This window comes from Dermacentor silvarum, chromosome 7 (genome assembly GCF_013339745.2).
Source record: "Dermacentor silvarum isolate Dsil-2018 chromosome 7, BIME_Dsil_1.4, whole genome shotgun sequence".
NCBI classification, from domain to species: domain Eukaryota; kingdom Metazoa; phylum Arthropoda; class Arachnida; order Ixodida; family Ixodidae; genus Dermacentor; species Dermacentor silvarum.
In genome coordinates this window covers 53,751,761-53,772,692 of record NC_051160.1, presented here as the reverse complement: position 1 = coordinate 53,772,692, position 20,932 = coordinate 53,751,761, and the positions used below count along the sequence as shown (strand labels likewise).

The window sequence follows — 20,932 nt, the reverse complement described above, 5'->3', positions numbered from 1 at the left end:
TCTGTAACCATCCTCAACGGGATAGTAGAATCCAAGAGTGGAGGCCGTCGCTCTTGCAACGTAGGTTTGTGATGGCGTGTGTGTTTAATACTACTATTTTCGTGCGCAGGCCAAGGTGAAGGCGACTCAGAAGGCTGCCAAAATGAAGCGTATGATCAGCCTGCGAGACCAAAGGCTGTGAGTAGCGACTGTCAGTGACGGCACGCGTCATCTGTCATTCTTACACATTTAGAAGCCCCTCTCTCTCTCTCTCTCTCTCTCTCTCTCTCTCTCTCTCTCTCTCTCTCTCTCTCTCGTCAGCATTCGCTGTAACTGAAAACTGTTTGAGATCGCAGAAGGCTGATTTGTGACATTGAGTTCGCGTTGTAGCAAATAATGACGAGTAGGCAAAAACAACACTCGATCAGCGGTTGATCATGGATCAACCGGGCAGCTTAGGTTGCAGTTCTGCCCTCTAAATGCCTTATTTATTGCGCTCACAATCAATTCTGTGCCGAAAGTTGCGAATACTCCAAGCGAGCAGCAAGAGCTGTCATCGATCCTTTTGGGACGAGCTTTTGGACATCGTCTTTAAAATAGGCAGTGGCTATTCGCCTGGCAGCCGGGAGAACTTCTGCAACGAATTTCTGCCGGCACTCACCTCCTATTGGCTCTTGGAAGGTTAGGGTGTTATGTTAGGTTATGTTATGTTAGGTTAGATTAGGTGATATTAGGTTATGTGATGTTAGGTTAGGGCGCACCTTCAGGCCGTTTTTCCCCCGGCAGTTTGTCATGTGACTTCCGAGCGCCAATAGGAGGTGTGCGCCGGTACAAATGCCGCGGGAGAATAGACTCACCCTTTAAAATAAATGCCTTTACGTTACACAGGTAGGTGCCCCCTTTTGTTACCCTGCGGCGGAAACGGCAACCAGCGGCGCAGTTTTAATAAAGGCTGGGAACAAAAATTAAGGAGAGAAAATTCTAAATGAATAGAGTGTACAAGCCACAGTCACTCTCCAGTTCCAACTGAGTCGTTCATAGCATCCATACGTCCGCCCACCTTTCTCACCAAACTGTTTGCACATTTTCTGTGCACACATGGTGAAGGCAAGCCCGCCTGGTAATTGCTACTGGTGCCGACTGTACCACTGTGCTTGTAAAGTCGGCACAGAAAAGTGTCAGGGCTAGAGTAACACAGTGATTCTATCTTAGCACAGGAGACCGGGCTTAGTCGAGCTGCAGTTAAGCAGCTTTTTCCCGTCACGGCGTCACCCCCTTTTTCTTATTCGTATGAATAAAATTTTGATTGATTGATATTCATTTTTGTGCATCACCATTGGCCTGACCATCACCCCAGCTTAGTTATTGCCAGAATGGGACAGTCACATGTGGTGGATACAATAAAATGGAAACGAGTGAAAGATCTTAGACTACAGTCCACATAAGGATGAAGATGAGTGTAACAGACAGAATCGCTTCTTCATCACCCATCTTTGTCCTCGTCTGCGCTGTCCTTGACGCTGTAGTCTTGGATAACAGACTACCCCAATTCTTTATGTTCCTGAGTTAAAGGAATCATTGAATTATGCTTGTCTAGCGGGCGTAATGAATGCAGTAGAATGGAGTAAAAGGAGCTGTTGCATTGTATCAGCTCATGTTTGTTCCTTCATGCCCCTTGTTACACTTGCTTGTTTCTCTTGTGTGTGAAGTTTTCAATTTTGTCCTTGTGCAGCTAAACATAGTTTCTGATAAGAAATGTTGCATTACTTTTCAACGGCGTGCTTAATTCTTATCGTTTCACCACTGTTTGGTCGCTGGTTTTGCTTCTACTACTCTTGCAGGAAAGCAAAGGATCGTCTGCCACCAAAAAAGAAGAAAAAGGAAGACCCTCATGCCATCAAAGTTTCAGAGGCGTAAGCTTTTTTTTTTTCGTTTCTTTTTTTTTCTATTTAATATAATCTAGCGCTCCGGATCATTCATAAGGTGCTAAAGCACAAAGCAAATGATGTGTCATTGCCTTGTGTGTCAAGTGTGTCGTTCCTCTTGATGTGTCATTGAATGTGTGAGCTGTCTGCATGACTTGCCCATTGTTTAACATTTCTCACTTGTGTACTCCTTCTTTACACAGCAACGCTCATTGATCATACCAGTTTTTTTTTTACTCACCATAGGCCACATATTTAGGATGCAGGGATTGGAAAAAAAGCATGGGAGTCTGTTGATTGCATGCATACCTCCCAACTCTCCCCAGTTTTCTGTAAAGTTTATAAATTTGCGCTAGTTCTGCCATTTTACGAATGTTCCATCAAGTTTCAGGAAAAATATGTTTTGTTTGTGGAAAAGTTAGTGCATGGAGTCTGACCATAACCTTGGAAGTTTTCTTGCTGTTTGTGAAGGGGCACCAGAGGGGTACACTTCGAGCAAACCGTTCCTAAAGCAGGCGAAATTGGCTACACCAAAGTGGCTGAAAAAGTCACTGTGATCTGAAAACAGTGTGTTAATTGTCATTATATTTGCTGTGCCAAGTTCATTGCAGCTTGTGTGCTGCATCTAAAAGTAAATCATTGTTGATAAAGTGTGTATGTATCCTGCAAGAGGTGTGTGCTAAGGGCAAACTTTCAAAAAAGCAAATTGTGCTATTTCCATCTTCCTCTTCCAGTGTTGTGCCCATGGAATGTTTTGTAAATTTTGAACTTCACAGGTTGGTGGGTATGGGATTGTAGCATTACACGAGGATGAAAAAGCTAGCCACGAAGTGCCAGTTTCCGAGATGCCACAACAATAAATAAAGAAGTAGATATACAAGTGCGCAATAAGCAAAACCGTGTAAACAGTGTTTCCCCTTGAAACCTTTATTTTCAATTTATAGCCCTCCTTAGTATGGTGGTGTGGACAAGGCATTGAAGTTTCTGTTGTTGACTGGCGGTGTGTCCGACAACCAGCCCATGCAGATTGATACATACAGTTTGAAGTAGAGTTTCAGAATTTGTGTAGTTGATGAAATCTGCTTACTTAGTACATGAAACTACACCCTTTCTAAATGCCAAATGTATATTGTTCATTAAAATTCTGTGCAATTTACTAATAACTCTGCACCTTCTTTGCTTTGGGCAATGTGAAAGGCTTTGCAGCTTGCATTCATGAAAGAATCTGCACATTAATGGCTCACCTTTCTGGACAAATAAGGCCTTTCTTTTTTTCCTAAGCTTGGAACTCTAAAATAGCATGTGTGAAATGCATAAATATTGGGTTCAACTTTGTACGAAATAAAACGTTTTTTAAAAAAGCGGCCCATTAGTCAGCCACGGGGCCAAAAAATACATTTTGATGCAGACAGGGATTTCAGAATGTGTTGATGCTTTCGATTTCCATAAATTTGCTTCTACAACATCTGAGAAGTTAGTTTGCATTAAATCAAGGATATTTAACAAGCATTGGTATCTTTGGACTTCTGAATATAGTTGATTTAAAGAAAAGTTGCGTAATTATAGACCTTTTTTTCATAATTCACAAGTTCACTTCTCTGCACTCCACAATTGCCCAACTAATGGCGACATCGGTCATCATTCAAATGAAAACGAAGTTTTAACTATGTGTGCTGGGGCTTGTCCCTTGTGCATGGTTTCATGATAAGTGCCACGTCTACATTTTCCAGGTCCCAATACAAGCAAACCGTGCTTGTACACGTTCTGTGCAAAAATGACTATGCCACCATTAGTTGGACAAACTGCCTCACAAGACTAGCTTTACAATTGTGAAAAGGGTCTGTTGTTGAATAGGAAGACGTCAAATGTACTGAGCAGCATACAACAAGCTTTTGCGCAGACTGCGGAAGACCTGGAGGGTCAGACAGAGGTTTGTCATCGTCAGCACCTCAACAAAAGACTGCAATATTCTGTCGAGTGTAGTGCAGTTCTGCGCATTAGCGCAGTTGTACCTCTGTAACTAGTATTACCTGCTGTTCAAAGTTAAAGCATTTCATACATAGTTTCTCATTGACCACAAAGCAGTGTTCATAGTATCACATCTGATTGGAGAGTCATTGAAGCAGCTTGCAGTGAATTTTTAGTTACCATTGGAGTTGTATCAAATTAAGTACAGGTTGGCTTTGCGTATAGTGAGACATCATGCAGACACTGTGTAGGTGCTATCTGAGCTCGATCATGAAATATTTCCTGTGGCATAATCCGTATAACTTACGTGAGGGTATAATGCATTGAGCTCTGCATCTGTTGTACACGTATTGCTGCTGACAGCTGCAGGCAAACAAACGGAATTGAGTCAACAAAGTGTCAAAGGTAAAAAATTTTCTGCAACCACAGTAGAATGAAATATTGTCAGAATTTGGGCTTGTTGGTTGATCGTCCTGAATTTTGAACAGCGAAACGCAAGACTAGGACACAGGACACACACGGTGCTGTGCGAGTCCTTTTCTGTCATTGTCCTGCACTGCGCTGTTCGATATTCATGGCGAAATAATTGGGCTGCTTGCATAGATGTACTGCGTGCCTGATACGGTTCCTTGTTTCTTGAATCTGAAGGCCACACTACTCCTCGGCGCTGTTCTTCAAGTACAACACACAGCTGGGACCTCCGTTCCGGATCCTGATCGACACAAACTTCATCAACTTTGCCATCAAAAACAAGCTGGACGTCATCCAGTCAATGATGGACTGCCTGTATGCCAAGTGTAAGTTCGCGACTAACCTGCAGCACAGAATTGTATGTCGTAACAACCTTAAAATCTGCTCGATGTTCTGTAAAATCTGCTAAAGCAGTATATAAAACTTTTTGCTGGCATAGTTAAAAGGGACGAATAACCAGTCAGTCCTTGTAACTGTTTCGAAGAGACACTAAAAAGTAAAATAAGTTGAACTGTATTAATAAATTAATACAAAAACTAATACGTGCAAAAATAACACAATAATACAATACATATATAAAAAAAGATGCTTTTACAATCGGGGAAGGATTGACACGCTGGAAAAGATGAAAAAAAAAATGAACAGCGGTGACGCTGCCTTGAAGTTCATGCATCAGCTTGCCGTGATGTCGTGGATTTTGACGGCGTCTGCGGCGGCCTAGTTAATCTTTTTATCGGTAATGATTGACTACATTGTATTCTAAACGAGCTAGGACTAAACTTGGCAAGTTTTGAGAACGTGCACTGCACCACAACAATCCGAGTACACGAAAATTGAAATTAATAACATCATACGGAGGTACCAGTGCTAACAGACTGCCACAATTTTTTTAATTTTTTTTAGTGAAAGTTTATTTAGTTTAATTTTCTTTTATACTAGTAATTAACCCCTTACCATGAAATTAATGATGACAAAGTTTTGAAAGGATACTTGGTCAGTTGTCAGTCTAAACAAACTTCCTCTTTAGTGTCCATTTAATGTCGCTTGCAAATAATAACATTTAGAAAGGACAGTGCACTGTAGCTAACTGTTGCCCAAACGTTGTCCATCCTAACAGGCATCCCATACGTGACTGACTGTGTCATTGGTGAACTTGAGAAGCTGGGCAGCAAGTACAGGGTTGCTCTCAGGTACGTGTGCAGGTGGTGTCCATCAGGAAATGCGCAAGCGTTTGTGTTCAGGCTGTACTGTCGTGCAGGCTGGGGTTTCATCCTGTACAGATATGCAAAGCCTGCAAGTGCGCTTCTCCACACGCATCTCATTTGATCTAAACAAGATGGCGGCTTAGGCTAGAATCATAATCAAAGACCGGAATAATGTAACGATTCCATTCTAATTCTTTTCCTTCTTGCAATTCGTCAGTGGTTCAAGCTGCACTGAGTATACCGTACGTTATCACCACAGTTGGCCAGTCACGGGCGATGGATGATGATAAAGGAATAGAATTTAGTGAAAGGCATCGCTATATTGTACCAGCCAAGGTGTCAACATGCGGGCTTGTGAAATCATTCCTGCGGCCGTCCGTATCCCGCACCATCCAATCTTTCAAAACGCATGTCTTTGCCTTAACAGTGCTACTAGCAGGAATGTGGATAGGGCTACTTAGATGTGTGGCAAAGGTTGCGCATCGTACAGAATTGTGTGCATCGTTCATTCTAACCTAAAGAATTAAATTGCTTTTTTTTTAGATTTTAATATCTGGGCGCATAAAGGAGTACTCTGCAAAACAAGAGAAATCCAAGAAATCCAATTACAGTCGACTTCCGTTAATTCGACCCTGGCGGGGCCGACAACATTGATCGAATTGTCCAGCGGGTCAAATTAAACAACATGCAGAAAAAATCGCCAAAACACACTGCTGATTCATTTGGCAGTATGTGCCCGATTCTAACATACCCCCAAACCAAACGTGTGTCCACTTTGTATGTGTCCAAAGGAGGAAACTAACTTAGAAATGACATGAAAGCTACTAAACAAAGTAGAAATCTGACACGCACCTGATTTTCTAGAAAGAAAAATGGGCAAGGGTCTATTATGTGTTGCACAATGATGGCCGGTTTAGTCAGCTTCACCGCAATACATCAGTGTTGTGCGGTAAAGCATACAAATGCGGCTAAGGTAGTTTTGGTTTCGTATCCGATTGCACCACTCTGGCAATTTTCGGCACAGTTTTCTTTTTAAAAAAAGGTTAAAAAAATGGCCGTCAAAATAGGTTAAATACCGTAATCGGACATAGTGGGCTATGGTTATTGCTTGAGAATGAGATGGGATAAGATGCATGTACAATGCATTCACTGACACCTAAGCTCCACCGAGACAGACTCTGCCACTCGGAGTGTCGCTATTGGGGTCACCATAGAGACCTGTGCAACACTTGCAGAGGGTGCGGCGGAATGCTGCATCAGCGCCACCAACGGCCAGTGAGGCGTTGCGTTGTGTGCTGGCACTGCCGTGGCACGTCAGGGCCTCCTTGATAGCCCCCAGTGGCTCAATTGTTCGTATCATCTGGTGCGGTGCAAGGAGTGGTTCGCAGCATTAGAAGTTTAGCACGTTGTAAGCTAATGGACTTAGGTAGGGAATCTTGAAAAATTCGTATCAGGAGTGATTGTATCACTGAGATTCCACTGTACCTGCGCATTATTTATGGTTCCAAATTTTTGCAACGAATACTCATCTGCCATCACACTTGGCGCTGTAATATTGTCTACTCGAGGTACCCAACCTCTACGACTGCTTTTCCTCTTTTTCTTCTTTCTGGGGTTTTACATGCCAACACTAGTTCTTCTTATGAGGCACACCGTAGTGGAGGGCTCCGGATTAATTTTGACCACCTGGGGTTCTTTAACATGCACTACAACATAAGCACACGGGCGTTTTTGCATTTCGCCTCCATCGAAATGCGGCCGCCGCAGCCGGGATTCGATCCCACGACAGCAGCGCAACACTTTAGCTAACTGAGCCACCGCAGCGGGTTCTCTACGACTGCTGCAGAAGATAATGTAAAATAAGAGGAGAGTACAAATTCGAAGCTTATTTGTTTGCCACCTTTGTGTTCTAGCATTTCTCAAAAGTCTTCAGGACAGTTCTTAAAGCAATGAACCTTCCCGGCCTTAATCTGAACACTGCAGCTGTATATGTTTCTATCCTTAGCACATGGGTGCAGAAAAATGTATAATAAAATACAATTATTTTTTTGCACGAGTATTTTAGCTCAGTGTTAAAACATAAATGCACTTAATTAGTCTACACGAAATCACTACATTTAGACCCATCCCAAATCATTTCAATAAAAGATTGAGTTGCAAGCAATTGGACACTGCAAAGATGGCTCTCACCTAATATAAAGACCAGTGCCAACAATCTCACTTTCAGTCATTTTTGAGTCACTGTAGCGATAAGAATCTAGGTTTTGTAACTCTAGGGCAGAAGTAGCTGCGGCGATCATTTAAATATTTTTTGCAAGAACTTTCAAAGAGATCTTTGGTTACAGTGCACGTGCTGCTGTCGTTTGCCCTCGTCTGCTCTAGCTAGCACGTAATCTCCATAGCTCGCCGCCAGGGCTGTGCCACTGTCTTGTTGCATGCTCCCTATATGGGTCAGACGCATGCGTGCTGACTGGCCAAGTTCAGATTATCCCATGAAGGCTAATTTTAGGTTCGAAATAACGAGTTCGGCCCATAGAAATGCACGGGTGCCAGCTGGGACCTTTGGTCGGGATTCAATTTTTTATTAATTTATTTATTTGGATACCCTAAAGGCCCAGAAGGGCATCACATAGGGGGGGAGGGGGGGTGTTGAAACGGGAATAACAAAGTAGGCGCACTGCAGGTGAAAATGGCAATTCAGTAGACACAAGAATGCAAGTCCAAATATAGCATGGTGAACAGAAACTAAAAGCAACAAGGTGTAATACTAACACAGACAAAGGACAAGTGCACATTGTATCCTAAAAAAATACAATGTAAAAGTATAAAATATAAAAACAATGTCAGTTCAGTGTAAAAAAGAAATGCTTTTCAGGTACGATCATGGCAGCACTTAAGAAACAATGCGAGCATCAGGTGGATTTGTGTCAGTTTCTAATGAAAATGCCAACTCTTACTATATACAGAAAGAAAACTATTGTTAAATGCCTTGATGTTCAAGAAAGGATTGCAGCACCGACAGAAAAGATTGAGGATCATTGATAGTGGCAATGCTAGATGGCAATGAATTTCATTGATCTATTGATAGTGCTAGAGGTGAGTTCCGGTATTTTTCAGTATGAGCGAAAATTGGTTTGACTTTGTATGCGTGGTCTAATCTAGACGATATGTGATGCGCTGGAGAAATGTGTGAGCGGGAAAATGACGTGTTGCTATGGAACATAGTGTGAAAAAATGCTAATCGGGCATATGTTCTGCGCATGGCGAACTGGAGTCGAATGAATGGAAGTTGACTGTACTGAAGAAATACCTTTTACCTGTGTGCAGTTTATACAGACATTAACTGCTTTGCTATTAGTAAGAGCATTTGCCATGTTGCTGGCTGCACAATGTATTGCTGCAGTTTGAACTCTTCAGAGCAGAACTGCAGGTCGGTGCTAGCACTAGGGTGCTTTATAGCCATGCTTTTTTTTTTGCATACATTGGATGCATGCTGTTGGCAGGCCACGACTTGAGGCAGCTGCTTGAGAAATAGGACAGCACGATAGGACAATGTTTGCTTACACTGGCTAGCCGCATCTATTAAACTTCATCATTTTCTACGACAGCCATTTCCCACGGAAATTTCTTGCTGCATTACGTGGCACAGTGCTGCCGTCAATGATAACTGCAGAGAATTAAGTCTTGTGATCTCATTAGGAAATTGGCAGGCGTAGGACAGAGTCAGCTCATGCAGGACAGGGACAAGTGAAGCTCACCGTGAGAGACCTTGGTTGCATGGAATTCTTCATCTCTGCTGCCACCTCGACGGGAACACTCGCATAAAGATTGCTCCAGATCTGTCATAGCGGAGTTGTCTGCCAGGACCTATCTTATTCTCGTCCTTACAGAATAGCCAAGGACCCGAGATTTGTGCGACTTCCTTGCCTTCACCGGGGTACATACGCTGATGACTGCCTCGTGGAGAGAATCACACAGGTGTGTTTTCTTTTTTTTTTAATCCCCTCCTCAGCAGCCACGGTACAATTAAGGAGACTCATTTTAGCTTTTTTCTATAAAACGCGCATGTCCATTTTTCCAGAATTGAGTCCTACCACCGTAACACATACTTGGAATCCCAGTGAAATTGTTTTCCCTCATTGCATCGGGAGCTTGTCCAGAATCGAGGACAAACGTTAATGATGGTAATTGCTGTGAAAAAAAAAAAACTTGATTTTCTTTCTGTCTAAATGCACATTTCGTAGCTATATTGCAAATCATGTAGTTCAACAAGCGGACACCTCGATGAAGCTGTCCAATTTGGGCTGCATGGATAGGCCGTCTCGTGGCGCCTATGGTTCATCTGATCCCAACCATACATGTCTCAATCCGTGTGTGCTACATGTCAAGTGTGCGCACGGGCTGCAGAAAATAAGTCCGGGCACACTTGTGCCAAAGACCTTGATGAAGCTTAGGTAATCGAATTTGTGGGTTTCTTTATGTCGCCGCCCTCTTTGTGAATGCAGTTACATTTGTAGTGGTATCAGTGGCACGGTTTCTCCTCCAACAGCACAAGTGCTACATCGTGGCTACGTGCGACAAAGACCTGAAACGACGGATACGCAAGGTGCCCGGTGTGCCCATCATGTACATCTACCAGAGGCGGTGAGTATGGTGTGCTTATCATAGCATTCACACAAATGTAATGCAAATCCTTTTTGTGTGTCTGGTGTGCCTAGTTATTTCTAGGAAACACCTCGCTGGACTCGTGGGACAAATATAACACAATGTTTGTTCAGTCAGCTGTACAAATTGAGTGACCTGTTCCCAAAACAACCATGGCTGATATAATGTTAGTTACATTCCGGTTCTAATCCTTTTGACACTTTGTCAGTAGCACCAGTGGCGCTCTACCTACATTATTACCAGGATCAGCTTGTCCTGAGCAGCGGATCATAAGGCAATAGAATTGAGTAAACTTAATCATTACGTTATACCAGTCCAGCTGCTGTCCTCGGCCTTGCTCTAACAACTGTAATGTGTTTTTTTCCCCTTTTTTCCAGGTTTTCCATTGAAAGAATGCCAGATGCATATGGTGCTCCAAAGGTTTGAAGTGGCTAAGAAGACCTTTGTTTTCAGACTTGTATTAATAAAAACACAATCTAAGACAGCGTGCAGTTCTTATTTTATTCTGCAATGGGGTGGTCAGAACACAGTGCCCCAAATTCAGTGCGCCCACACAAACAGTACATGAAGAGGCAAGATAACTATTATGCACCGCTGGTACAGTTAGGTGCATAGCAAAACACTTCCCTACGAGTCATTTTTTGGTTGAACTTCTCTCTGGAAGGTAAAGGGCGTATGAATATTTGATTCAACAATCCACGATTCAAAGTTCTTGAATATTTGTTTTTGTTTGAATACTATATAAATAAGGGGTAGTTGCAGTTCATACGGAGAAGGACCAATGCAAATGGGCATTTCCGAGTGTACTACTGCGGGAAAGCCACGGTTGTTGCGCACATTCACCACTTCACAAGCGAACGCATGGAGATCACTACTGCATGGAGTCATTAAATTCATTACATAAGCATGCCTTGCTATCCCTGCTATTTTACGTACTCTATAAGTTTGTGGTCTCAGTTTAGGTAAAACAGTTTTATTATTTGGAAAATCTCACCATGTTTGGATTTCTTTGAAATGATGTGCGGTGCTGTAGTTACTATAATATTGCACAGCTTCGTCAACAAACACGGTGCACAAGTTTTTGATGATGTGCAGTTGTGTTGTTTCATTACTGGCAATATCACTCCTGAGTCATATAGTATAATCAATATCTTTCACGTTAGAAAAGAGTTAGGCATACAGACACAAGAAGAGGGACCACATAGATGCCTGTGTTGTCCGTTTCTCTCTTGTGTACATGTCTGCATGCTTAACTTCTTTCTAACATGAATCTCTACCAAACAGCTCAACTTTATCGTCCTAAGCTTCATTACCTTTCAGTTGTTTTTTTATTCCTCCCCAAGATATTTAATAGACTTGTTTTGTCTCATTTACAAGCTTCTTAGTTGACCTCAGATGAAGTTAACAGCATTAGATTTATCAAATAGCCTACATAAGTAAGGCTTTTTTCTTTCTTGTCCAACAGACTCCACGTAAACTTTATACTTCTAGAAATATGAAATATTCTATTCGATATTTGAAGGCAATTTTTCTCAAATGTTTATGTTCAATTTGATTTGAAAATTTCGCTACCAAAACACCCCTAGTGTAAATACTTTTGAACCTCAATAAAATGAACCACAGTCTTAACATTTTTGTTATTCACAATCTTTGCTCCATAAAAGGTTAACTGCAGTGAATCTTTAGACCACGTAAGAAGCCTAGCTTCAGATAGTGTAGACATATATTAGCCTCTGTCAAAAATTTTGTTTGCTGTACAAGTGAATGCATCATGAAAACTAGCAAAAATATATTTTTTGACGCTGAAACAAAGAAATGCCATCATTACCGTCTGCCAGAAAAAACTCATGACTAGGGTTCCATGCTTTCGGTATATACTGATAAACGCCAAACATTACCCTCCAAGGCAGTTTTGTCTTGATCGGTGAAAACTGAAAAAAAATCCCCACCCAATCACTCCGTACAGATGGTTAACCAGCGAAGCTGAAACGTGCGGCCCCGATGTTTTATCACTGGGTTAATCCCGACAGTACATTGAAGTCTTCCTCAATTATAGGTTACGTCTTTGTGTTTCTTAATGAGGTTACATACACGTTTGGCTGCGACGGAGAAAACGACATCACTGACGCTATGCCCGAAGTCCGCCATTGCCGCTTGCGATTCTTCAAAATGAAATTGCTTCAAAATTAAATCTGTCCGTCAGATAAGACAATTAATGGATCTATCCCCGTAAACGCGGCCTCCCCATTATGCCAACAGAAGAGAAGTGAAATTCTACGTTGGAATGATGAGCACCAAACGAGCCAGCTGTGGAAGAAGACGATGATGCTCAATCCATTGCTGATGATGATAGTTTCTCCGTACAGGCGACGAACTAACGAATCGGCTATCCATATACAGCTTCGCTGTAAAGACCCGAATTTCCTTGCCCCGTTCGCTTCTCTTATATTTACCAGCATGACAGTTTCGAAGCATCTAGGCCAGGCATAACTTTCCTGGAACAAGGAAGAAAATAGGAGACGGGAATAGCCAGGACAAGCTCCCCCGCTAGGCCCTCTACTCTTGTCACTTGAGCAGAGCAAATGAAGGAGAGGAGGAGAGTCCCTCCTTGCCTTTCGGTGTTTTTCAAGCCCCGATAAACACTGATTTCTCTCCGGCATTAAAGTTAGTCACCGAAAAACACCGTTTCAAAGGGAAAGAAATAACCACCGATAAGTAACCCCCGATATTCATGAAAAATAAATATTGAAAATACGGAGCCTTACTCATGATGCATAACAGTTAGAACCGTCGTGGTTCCTGGCCATGGCCTGTGAGATTAGGCAGTGCCCTGGGTGCGCTGACAAATCTCTAAGATGATGTGCTGTTATCTATAGCACACATCTGGTAACCACCACAGGCATTGTCTGCTTAGATGCCATTTAAACGCAGCCCCGCAACCTTGCAAAGATTGCTTAAATGGTATATACACTTTGCTAACCCAAGTAAAATTTCTTTGCCCTTGGCCTTTTAACACTATGTAGTTGTGATTGCAATTTCAGGAGCCAGTTTTTTATCGCAGTCTCAGTTTAGTGAAGATTTAGTGCACTGCATGCATGCACTAGGTGGGGGTCTTTAGTGTAACACTAAGTGTTAACTAGAAAAGCATTTTCAAAAACTCATTTGACAGGAAGTGAATGATTTATAAAAAGTTAAGGCCAAACTTTCCTTTTTTTTAAAGATTGTCCCAGTATTCGAGTGTGATATGTCATTGATTTCAAAGCGTGTTCTTGCACTTGGGCCATTTCTCGTGCAGGGAAAGTTCTTAAAGCTTCCTACATCGAGTCTTATATTGGCGCTTGTCCGTGTCTGTCCTGTTATTGTTCTTCCTTCGTGCTTTGTTTACTAGTTATGGAATACTAACTAACCCACTCTCAAGCATTTTATTCCTTTACAATGCAATGCGATCCTCCCTTACCAATAAACAATTGACTGGGTCTGAGCAGATGCTGTCCAACTAACCTAACCTAACCTAACAACTTCAGGGTAGCATCGTGGCCACCCCTATTATGTTTTTACACCTTTCCTTTAGCCTACCAGGCTACATCTCATGAGTGGCTGTATATTGCTGTTGCAGAAGCATAAATAAATAATAAAATTCTGACTTATTATTCGATTTTCGTGCCGCATGAAAAAGCACATAAACAACCTGCCCCGAGAACCCAGATGTGTTCAGCCAGCGCTAAACGTCACTCCATATGACGATGCCATATGTCGATCCTTCTTGTAGCGATGACAACTGTGACCAAAACGTGATCGAATAAAGCTAAGCTAGTGGCTTACAATAGGCATTCCAGTAATTTTGTAAAAGGGTGGTAATTATGCAGCTCAAGTGTGTCATGCCAGGCAAAGTTATCTGAAGTTTCTAATGAGGAGCAGCTTTTTATTTTATTATAGCCTGTGGTGCAGAGGATGCACATTGTTCAATGGCCACCAGCATTCACTGTGGTGCACATACATTGTAGCATCTTGTAATGCTACTTTTGTTTATTTGATCGCTAGGTTTTGCTACAGCTTTAAGATTGGGCGCAAAAGATGTACAGGGAGCTTAAATACCTGTATTGATATTTAGTGAGAGTTTTGAGAATTTTGCTCTCCCTGGCATACACCTGCAGAACTGCAGACTAAGTTTTTACAACGAAGCTGTTATAGGCTAGGTTCCAGGAGGTCGCATCCGGCAACAACCGGAAGTCAAAAACTGTAGTGCCTTCTCCAAAGCGGTCGTCGGTAGCGATAGATTTCCCTCAGAAGTGAAATGAAGGTACTTGAGGTACGCAGAACATTTAATTTACCCTAAGATTAGATTTTCTGGTCTATTCCTTGCCACAACTGCCCAGAAATGGCAAAAATAAGTCGCATACACAAATGTGTACACAGTGACTGAAGGGGATATGTTCACATTTTATTGCGACAGCATGAAGGGCCCTGTGTCACAGAAAATCCGGTGTCACTGTCGTCGTCAGTTACCGAAAAGCTATCCCAAACCACGCATCCCGAACCGCGCAGGCCCTCCGCTTGGTGCAGAGGCGTTACTGCCCCAATTGAATTTCTCAAAGTAAAATGCATCAGAAAATTCGTAAAGTACGATTTACACACAACCTACAAACATAGCAATGAACTGTAATTTAAATATATGAGAAAACATCATTCCGCTGCGTGGAAACTCAAACAGACCCCCTTTCCAGCTGCCATTTGAGGTCTGTCTTAGTGGCTGCGTTTCTACCAATCGCAGAGCGGCGCGTGCCCCGTTATTTCTACCAATCACAGAGTGGCATTTACGACGACGGCCGCGTGGAGAAAAGAAAAAAAAGAACAGAATGCTCGCCCAGTGGCTCACCTTCGTGCACAGCGTTTCCAAGTAAACATTACGGCTGCATAAGCTGTAGTTGCAGGGAAGCGCGAGAAGCAGCTGCAGGGATCTTTGAATGCTATCGCGTACTACCCTTAAAAGACGAAGCTTTTTTTCCAATTTTTTTTTACCAATTTTTTTTCTGAAGGATTCGCCAAGAACAAGCACACCCCCAGTGACACATACTGAGTGGCTAAATCGAATAATCCGTTATATGCAATTCATTATTCCATTAGCAGATCGGTGTCCTTCGAAGATGCCTGTGGGTCAATGCATGGTCAATGTTATGCGCAGGTTTCATGTCGAAAGGTATTTTTTTGTTGCGCAGAACAGAGGTGCGCATATTTCTTCAGCATACAAGGGATTATATACCCACATAAAATCAGAAGTGCAGGATGTACACATACCTGCACTTCGTGGGTACTTTGATAAAACCTTTGGATATATATCCACAAATATATCCACTGAGATATATAGCAACTGATCTAACAGGCAGCCGCAGTAGACAAAGAAAGCTTCACTTTAAAATGTGATCTCTAGGTGGCAGACAAGCTGCCGGCATTCGCTCTTGCACTATCATGTGCGTGGATGTGCAGGATCACGAAAAGCCTCCTCCCCCCTCCAGTGACAGAAGTGTTCTCGGGTGATCACTTTCGGAAATAGTTTCACTTTCGCGCGACTCGGCACTAGCTGCATGGAAGTATACGGCCGACAGCGCTCTTGGCAATCTGCGAAGATAGCGAGCTTGGCACAGCACTTGAAACAGTGTTGTCCCTATACGCGGACACTTACAGTGCCCGAGTCTTGAGAAAGTGAGACTCCGAAAGTGGTTGCCCTAGAATACTACTCCAAGTGCCTACCACTAGCATGGACTTTTCCAAGCTTGCAATCGGAACACTCCCATCTCTTACAGCAAGCTCCACTACAGTGCCAAGACCAGCTACAATCGACGAGTACATGACAAGACACCGTAATGCACTGCTTAATTCATACACAATGCAAGCTTTACAGCACACATAGTTATCCAAACGTTATGCCTTAAGGCAAGTCTTCATCACTATAAACAAAAAAAAGAAAGGTTACTGGACAAGTGCCAGTCCAAGCAATGACATCCTTTGAAAACCGAGTGCAGACATGGGCTGACATTTCCTGCAAGACACACACTTCGTAGCTTCACATGTGGATCGAGCCGTGCCCAGCCATACCTCCCTTCCCCTTACCTCCTACCCTAAATAGGCCTCGAGCCATTCTTAATGTGAATATCATTCTTGGCATACTTGGACCAGTTTTCTTTCCGGGTATCTAGCGATCCACCTAAACCACCAAAAACATGGACCGATCCCAAAAGTAGTGCAGTCTAAAAATGTGAGCTGTTTGCGTGGGCCACTGGGCATCCGCCGCTTTTCAATGAACCTCGCTGACGCCAAGCACGTGATGCCAACGTGGGTCACTTTGAATATGCCACAAGGCATGCGCGGACTTCACGGCGCTGTTACCAGAAGGTGCAGCGTGCCTAGAAGGAAGTGTGGCTGCTGTACACGTCTTGTACACAACACGATCTGGCTATTCACACGCTTGGATAGTCATCGTAGGAGAGTTGTGTCAAATTTTTTAAACGTGTTCTTGTGACCCGATTTGTATACAGAACGACAGCCTGTGTACTTTAGGAATTGGCCATGTGGATTTCTTCGAGATTTTACTCATAGACGCTTACGAATGTTTTTACCACCAGAAGTGTTCCAGAAGACTGCAATGTTTGTTGGACTGCCGAAATACAGGAACCACTAGCAAGGTTATCAATATAACACAGCTTTCACCAAAATGTACAATTTTGTCATGTCTACGTTTAACTGCCCAAGCTAATGTACTCACAAGCAGAGCTTATGTCCAATTCATACAAGATGTACTTCTTTCTGGAATGCTTGAGGACAACAATCAGTTAAACTTTCTGAAGTAACATTTTCAACCTGTGCAATTGAATTCTCTCTCGGTGATGGGTGCTCAACCCTTGTCCCAAGATTATCGCCTTGCCACTTGTATTTGGCACACTGGAAACACTGCTCGACTGAATCTTATGGGATGGAGAGAGAAACCTGCATTCCAATCACATGACAATCGCACAGCGCAAAGTTGTCATTTGAGCAATCACGCCAACAGCCAGAACAATCTTGACAATTCTGTTTTATCATTGCATGCACACCTCTAGACATTGCCATGGTGCTAAAATCGCCATGTTCCATGGCTCTTCTAAAAAGACTAAAATATATTTGTCATTATGTTAACTGCCTATGGTGCTGAGATGGTAGCACAACTCCATAGAACACAGTTGTCATTGAAATTGTGGTGGGGCATATAGGAAGGTAGCTCCATTATTCATGTCCATGTTGGTCTAAGCAACAGTGCATCGGATGCATCACTAATCGACCTATGCCAAGAAATGTATCCCAAAGTCCAATTGGTTTAGGCTCCTTATGGTGTAATGCTGCTGCTGCAATCTCTTATGCAATGAGCACAGTACAGACAAGAATTAGCACCATGCTTACGCAGGCCTGCCCTCTCGATTGCTCACCAGAGGGCAGCTCAACAGCTCATGTCGCAACGTACCTGACTTGAGTGGCACAACGCATTTGCGGCATTTAACATTCCAAAGGAGCAGAGGGGTTACGAGACCTAATGCAGTGAAGGCACCAGCGTAATTTGGAATCTCTGGGGTTCCTTAACCTGAAGAACTGAAATTTGGCCTAGTTGATACAGATTCATCATGGAGTCATGGTCACCAAGCAGAACGCGCACGAAAAGTGGGCGGACAGTTACCTAGGGACTCGCCTGGGTTTTACAGGTACAAGAAGCACACACTGAACCACTGGGTCACTCACAAACTTTATTTACCATTTTTATCGAAATAAGCTTCTTTCCCGTCTGTCGTTCAAGCCGGAACCAGCGCAAAGACGAAATAAAACAAGACACGAAAAGCGACGTTCCGGCTTCTGCATTTTCTCGCATCGCCAGGCTTTTTCCCCTCCCATTGCAACTTTGAAAACCTAGTTTTTGTATTTGCTTTATTTAAATCCTCTGCACATAAACTTGGTAACATAGACACACACAAATGGAGGAGCTCTCCATCTGCTACCGGCAAACATAGATAATCCAAGGACGCTGCACCCAATTCGGAGTCTCAGAAACCCCTTAGACAATGGACAAAAAATGTTTTAATGCTTCGAATATGTAAGTGAGCCGGCATTCTACAACACCCACGTCTGCCCCGTCAAACTAAAGCAGGCCGGGAAGAAAAGAATTGTTACATTAAGCTAGTACTGCAGTTCGTGGCGGAAGCATAAATATGAAATTGAACACCTCGACCAGCACCTAGGACAATTGAGAGCTGTGAACAGTAGGTGAACAAGTCTGCCACACACTTGCTCTACCAGTAGACTTACAATTTTTTTTCTCTTGTTGCCATTGCATAGTAATGAAACTGTTCAACAAGCCCTTCACTGCACTATAGTTGTCTGGTGAAAAACATTGAGCCAATGGGGCACTGAAAGCTTGAAAACAAGCTGCAGCTGTCTTTTCTTGCAAGTCGCCTTGTGTTGGCTCAAGACAGCTCGCTATCTGGAAACTTGAACGAGCCGCGCTTTAAAGCTGCAGTGATGGTACAACCTGTCATTTCATTCTACCTACACAGGCTCATCACAACCACCTGCTTCATGCTTCTTAGCCAAACACTGTTGTACAACAGCCAATACATTGAAATGTTGAATGCCATACTGAGTAGCAGCGTCCTTGGGGGAAAAAAAATGTACACACATACTCAACTCAGTTGAAACTTGGCAGACACCCGCCAGTAAGAGCATGCACACAAGTACATTTCAAGAAAAAAAAAAAATGTTAAAGGCAGGCAAATCGTAAAACAAGAATAGATAAATTGCATTTTTTTTTCTTCTACTAATAAACATTCGCAAATGACTACATACAGTTCTGTACACGTTACAACGCAGAAAAAAATTACACAGGTCAGTGTGTCCCTCACGTCCACAGTCTTCGCAGGCATTCCTCTTTCTGACCTCTCTTCGCGACACCTTTTAAGCAGTCCTCCTTAAGAGACACGGCACGGCATTCACACAAGACACTTGCCCGCAGTGTGCCAAGTTGGCGCATACATAAAGGAGTCTGGATTGAACAAGTCATCTGGCTAAACCACTGCCTTAGTTGGTGCTCAGTATCTCACAGGGACAGCATTTCGCAGCACATTAGCGTAATACCATAATTTAATGTAGCACTTTTCCGTTTCATTCAGCACAAATCGAAGAAACGAATTTTCGAAGGTACTGTACGCGACAATTACGGTGAGACGAGTTGCACATAGTGTTTCGCGCCAACAATGCAAGATGGCACCACTATTCCTCTCGGCACAATATGTAGTGTCCAAATCCACAGTCCGACAACGGGTCTCTGTAGGTATCGGAAGCCGATATCAAAGGCCATACTTTTGCTAACTGTATGCACTGGAAGCTATTGCAGAGCCTGAAACATGTCAGACACCATATTTTGAATATTACCTATTACTTTTACTGTCTTCCATGACTCTTCCATGACCACAGATGACATGCAGATCCGATCACCTACTCAGAATGAAACGAGAAAGTACTGCGCCCTGACACTATGCCGAAAAAATTCACCACGAAATGCTATTTCTGCGCCGAATTTGAGAGTGAACGAGAGATCCATTTGGCCAGAAAGGCTCTTGGTAACCTTCTTTATTTATGCAACATTCAGTACACCGGATTAGGGCGATTTGGGAGTGTAGCCCTGCCTTCCTCATTTAAACTGTGCCTGGGGAGCGCAGGACCACAGAATCGATGAGGGGGGGGGGAAGAGTGCCAACTGTTACAAATAAAATCAAAAGTTATGAAGGAGAGAAGGATCACGCATTAATAAATAGCTTGCAAAGAAAAAGCCAAGTTATGGCAAGACAACCTTTTCTGGCAGTCCCTCACCAAACGAGAGAATTTGACAACAAGCAAAGGGAGACTGCTCTTCAAGCTGCCCATTTTTCTGTTCAGGTAAGTAGTAATGGTGGCGGAAACCAAGTTTCACGACTCCTTCTGAGCCTACAAAAGGCGGTGCGTAGAAACTGCCACATTCTTCAGGTTGGCCACCCCTTCCGAGCTCAAATACCACTGCCTGGCATATTAAAACTAAACAAAACAAAACCTGGACTGTGACTCGACTCTCCCTGCACAATTTAGTACTCCTGAAAAGGACTGTGCAGAATTAAGAGTCAAAACACGCAAAGGTGGTAGGAACAACGTGAAAACCGCTAAGGAAGGTAGGGCAAGCGGGGGTGGGTTGGAAGCGGGAGAGATTTCATTTTCGCATCCAGCAAATCGCACCTCACTTTCTCGCAGCTGAGCGAAATGCACTGACCCCTGATGACCCAAAAATGTACAACTTTGTAGTCCTCTCCCAGCCGTCAAAGATGCAAGTCATGTTATTGACAGACGACTGCTACTGGCCTGCCGACAGGATTGACAGCGCCCGTCGGCAAAGAGCTTGTCAACACGGTGGCTCACTGACAAAAGAAAAAAAAAAAGACACCGCAGTGGCCACCACACCTGCTGCAGCAAGCAACTTTCCATCCAGCCACTTTTTTTTTTTTTTTTCTCTGTACACAGAATACACTTGCACAGCTGAGACGGGACACTAAACATGTGCTGTGCGTCAAAGGCCATGCTGTTCACATCTCTTCGGTTAGTACAGTTTGCAGTGGCGAGCAGATTTAAAAAAAAAAAGGATAAGAGCGGCACGGGTGCTTTTGTCTTGCTTATTTC

The 20,932-nt window shown here is 43.1% G+C and overlaps 2 protein-coding genes across 15 annotated transcripts in view; one reads left to right on the top strand and one right to left on the bottom strand.

The window, feature by feature from the left end:
* Positions 1-10,698, top strand: part of LOC119458038 (rRNA-processing protein FCF1 homolog) — a 151,436-nt gene extending 140,738 nt beyond the window's left edge. For both annotated transcript variants that reach the window (XM_049670697.1, XM_037719835.2), the window contains exons 2-8: positions 110-177; positions 1,821-1,892; positions 4,521-4,669; positions 5,461-5,533; positions 9,439-9,526; positions 10,098-10,192; positions 10,591-10,698. In XM_049670697.1, the coding sequence (XP_049526654.1) occupies positions 110-177; positions 1,821-1,892; positions 4,521-4,669; positions 5,461-5,533; positions 9,439-9,526; positions 10,098-10,192; positions 10,591-10,639 (594 nt within the window). In that variant the 3' untranslated portion in view covers positions 10,640-10,698. The remainder of the gene's footprint in view (positions 1-109; positions 178-1,820; positions 1,893-4,520; positions 4,670-5,460; positions 5,534-9,438; positions 9,527-10,097; positions 10,193-10,590) is intronic.
* LOC119458861 (striatin-3-like) overlaps positions 1-20,932 on the bottom strand; it is a 243,855-nt gene that overhangs the window by 123,646 nt on the left and 99,277 nt on the right. The window lies entirely within an intron of this gene.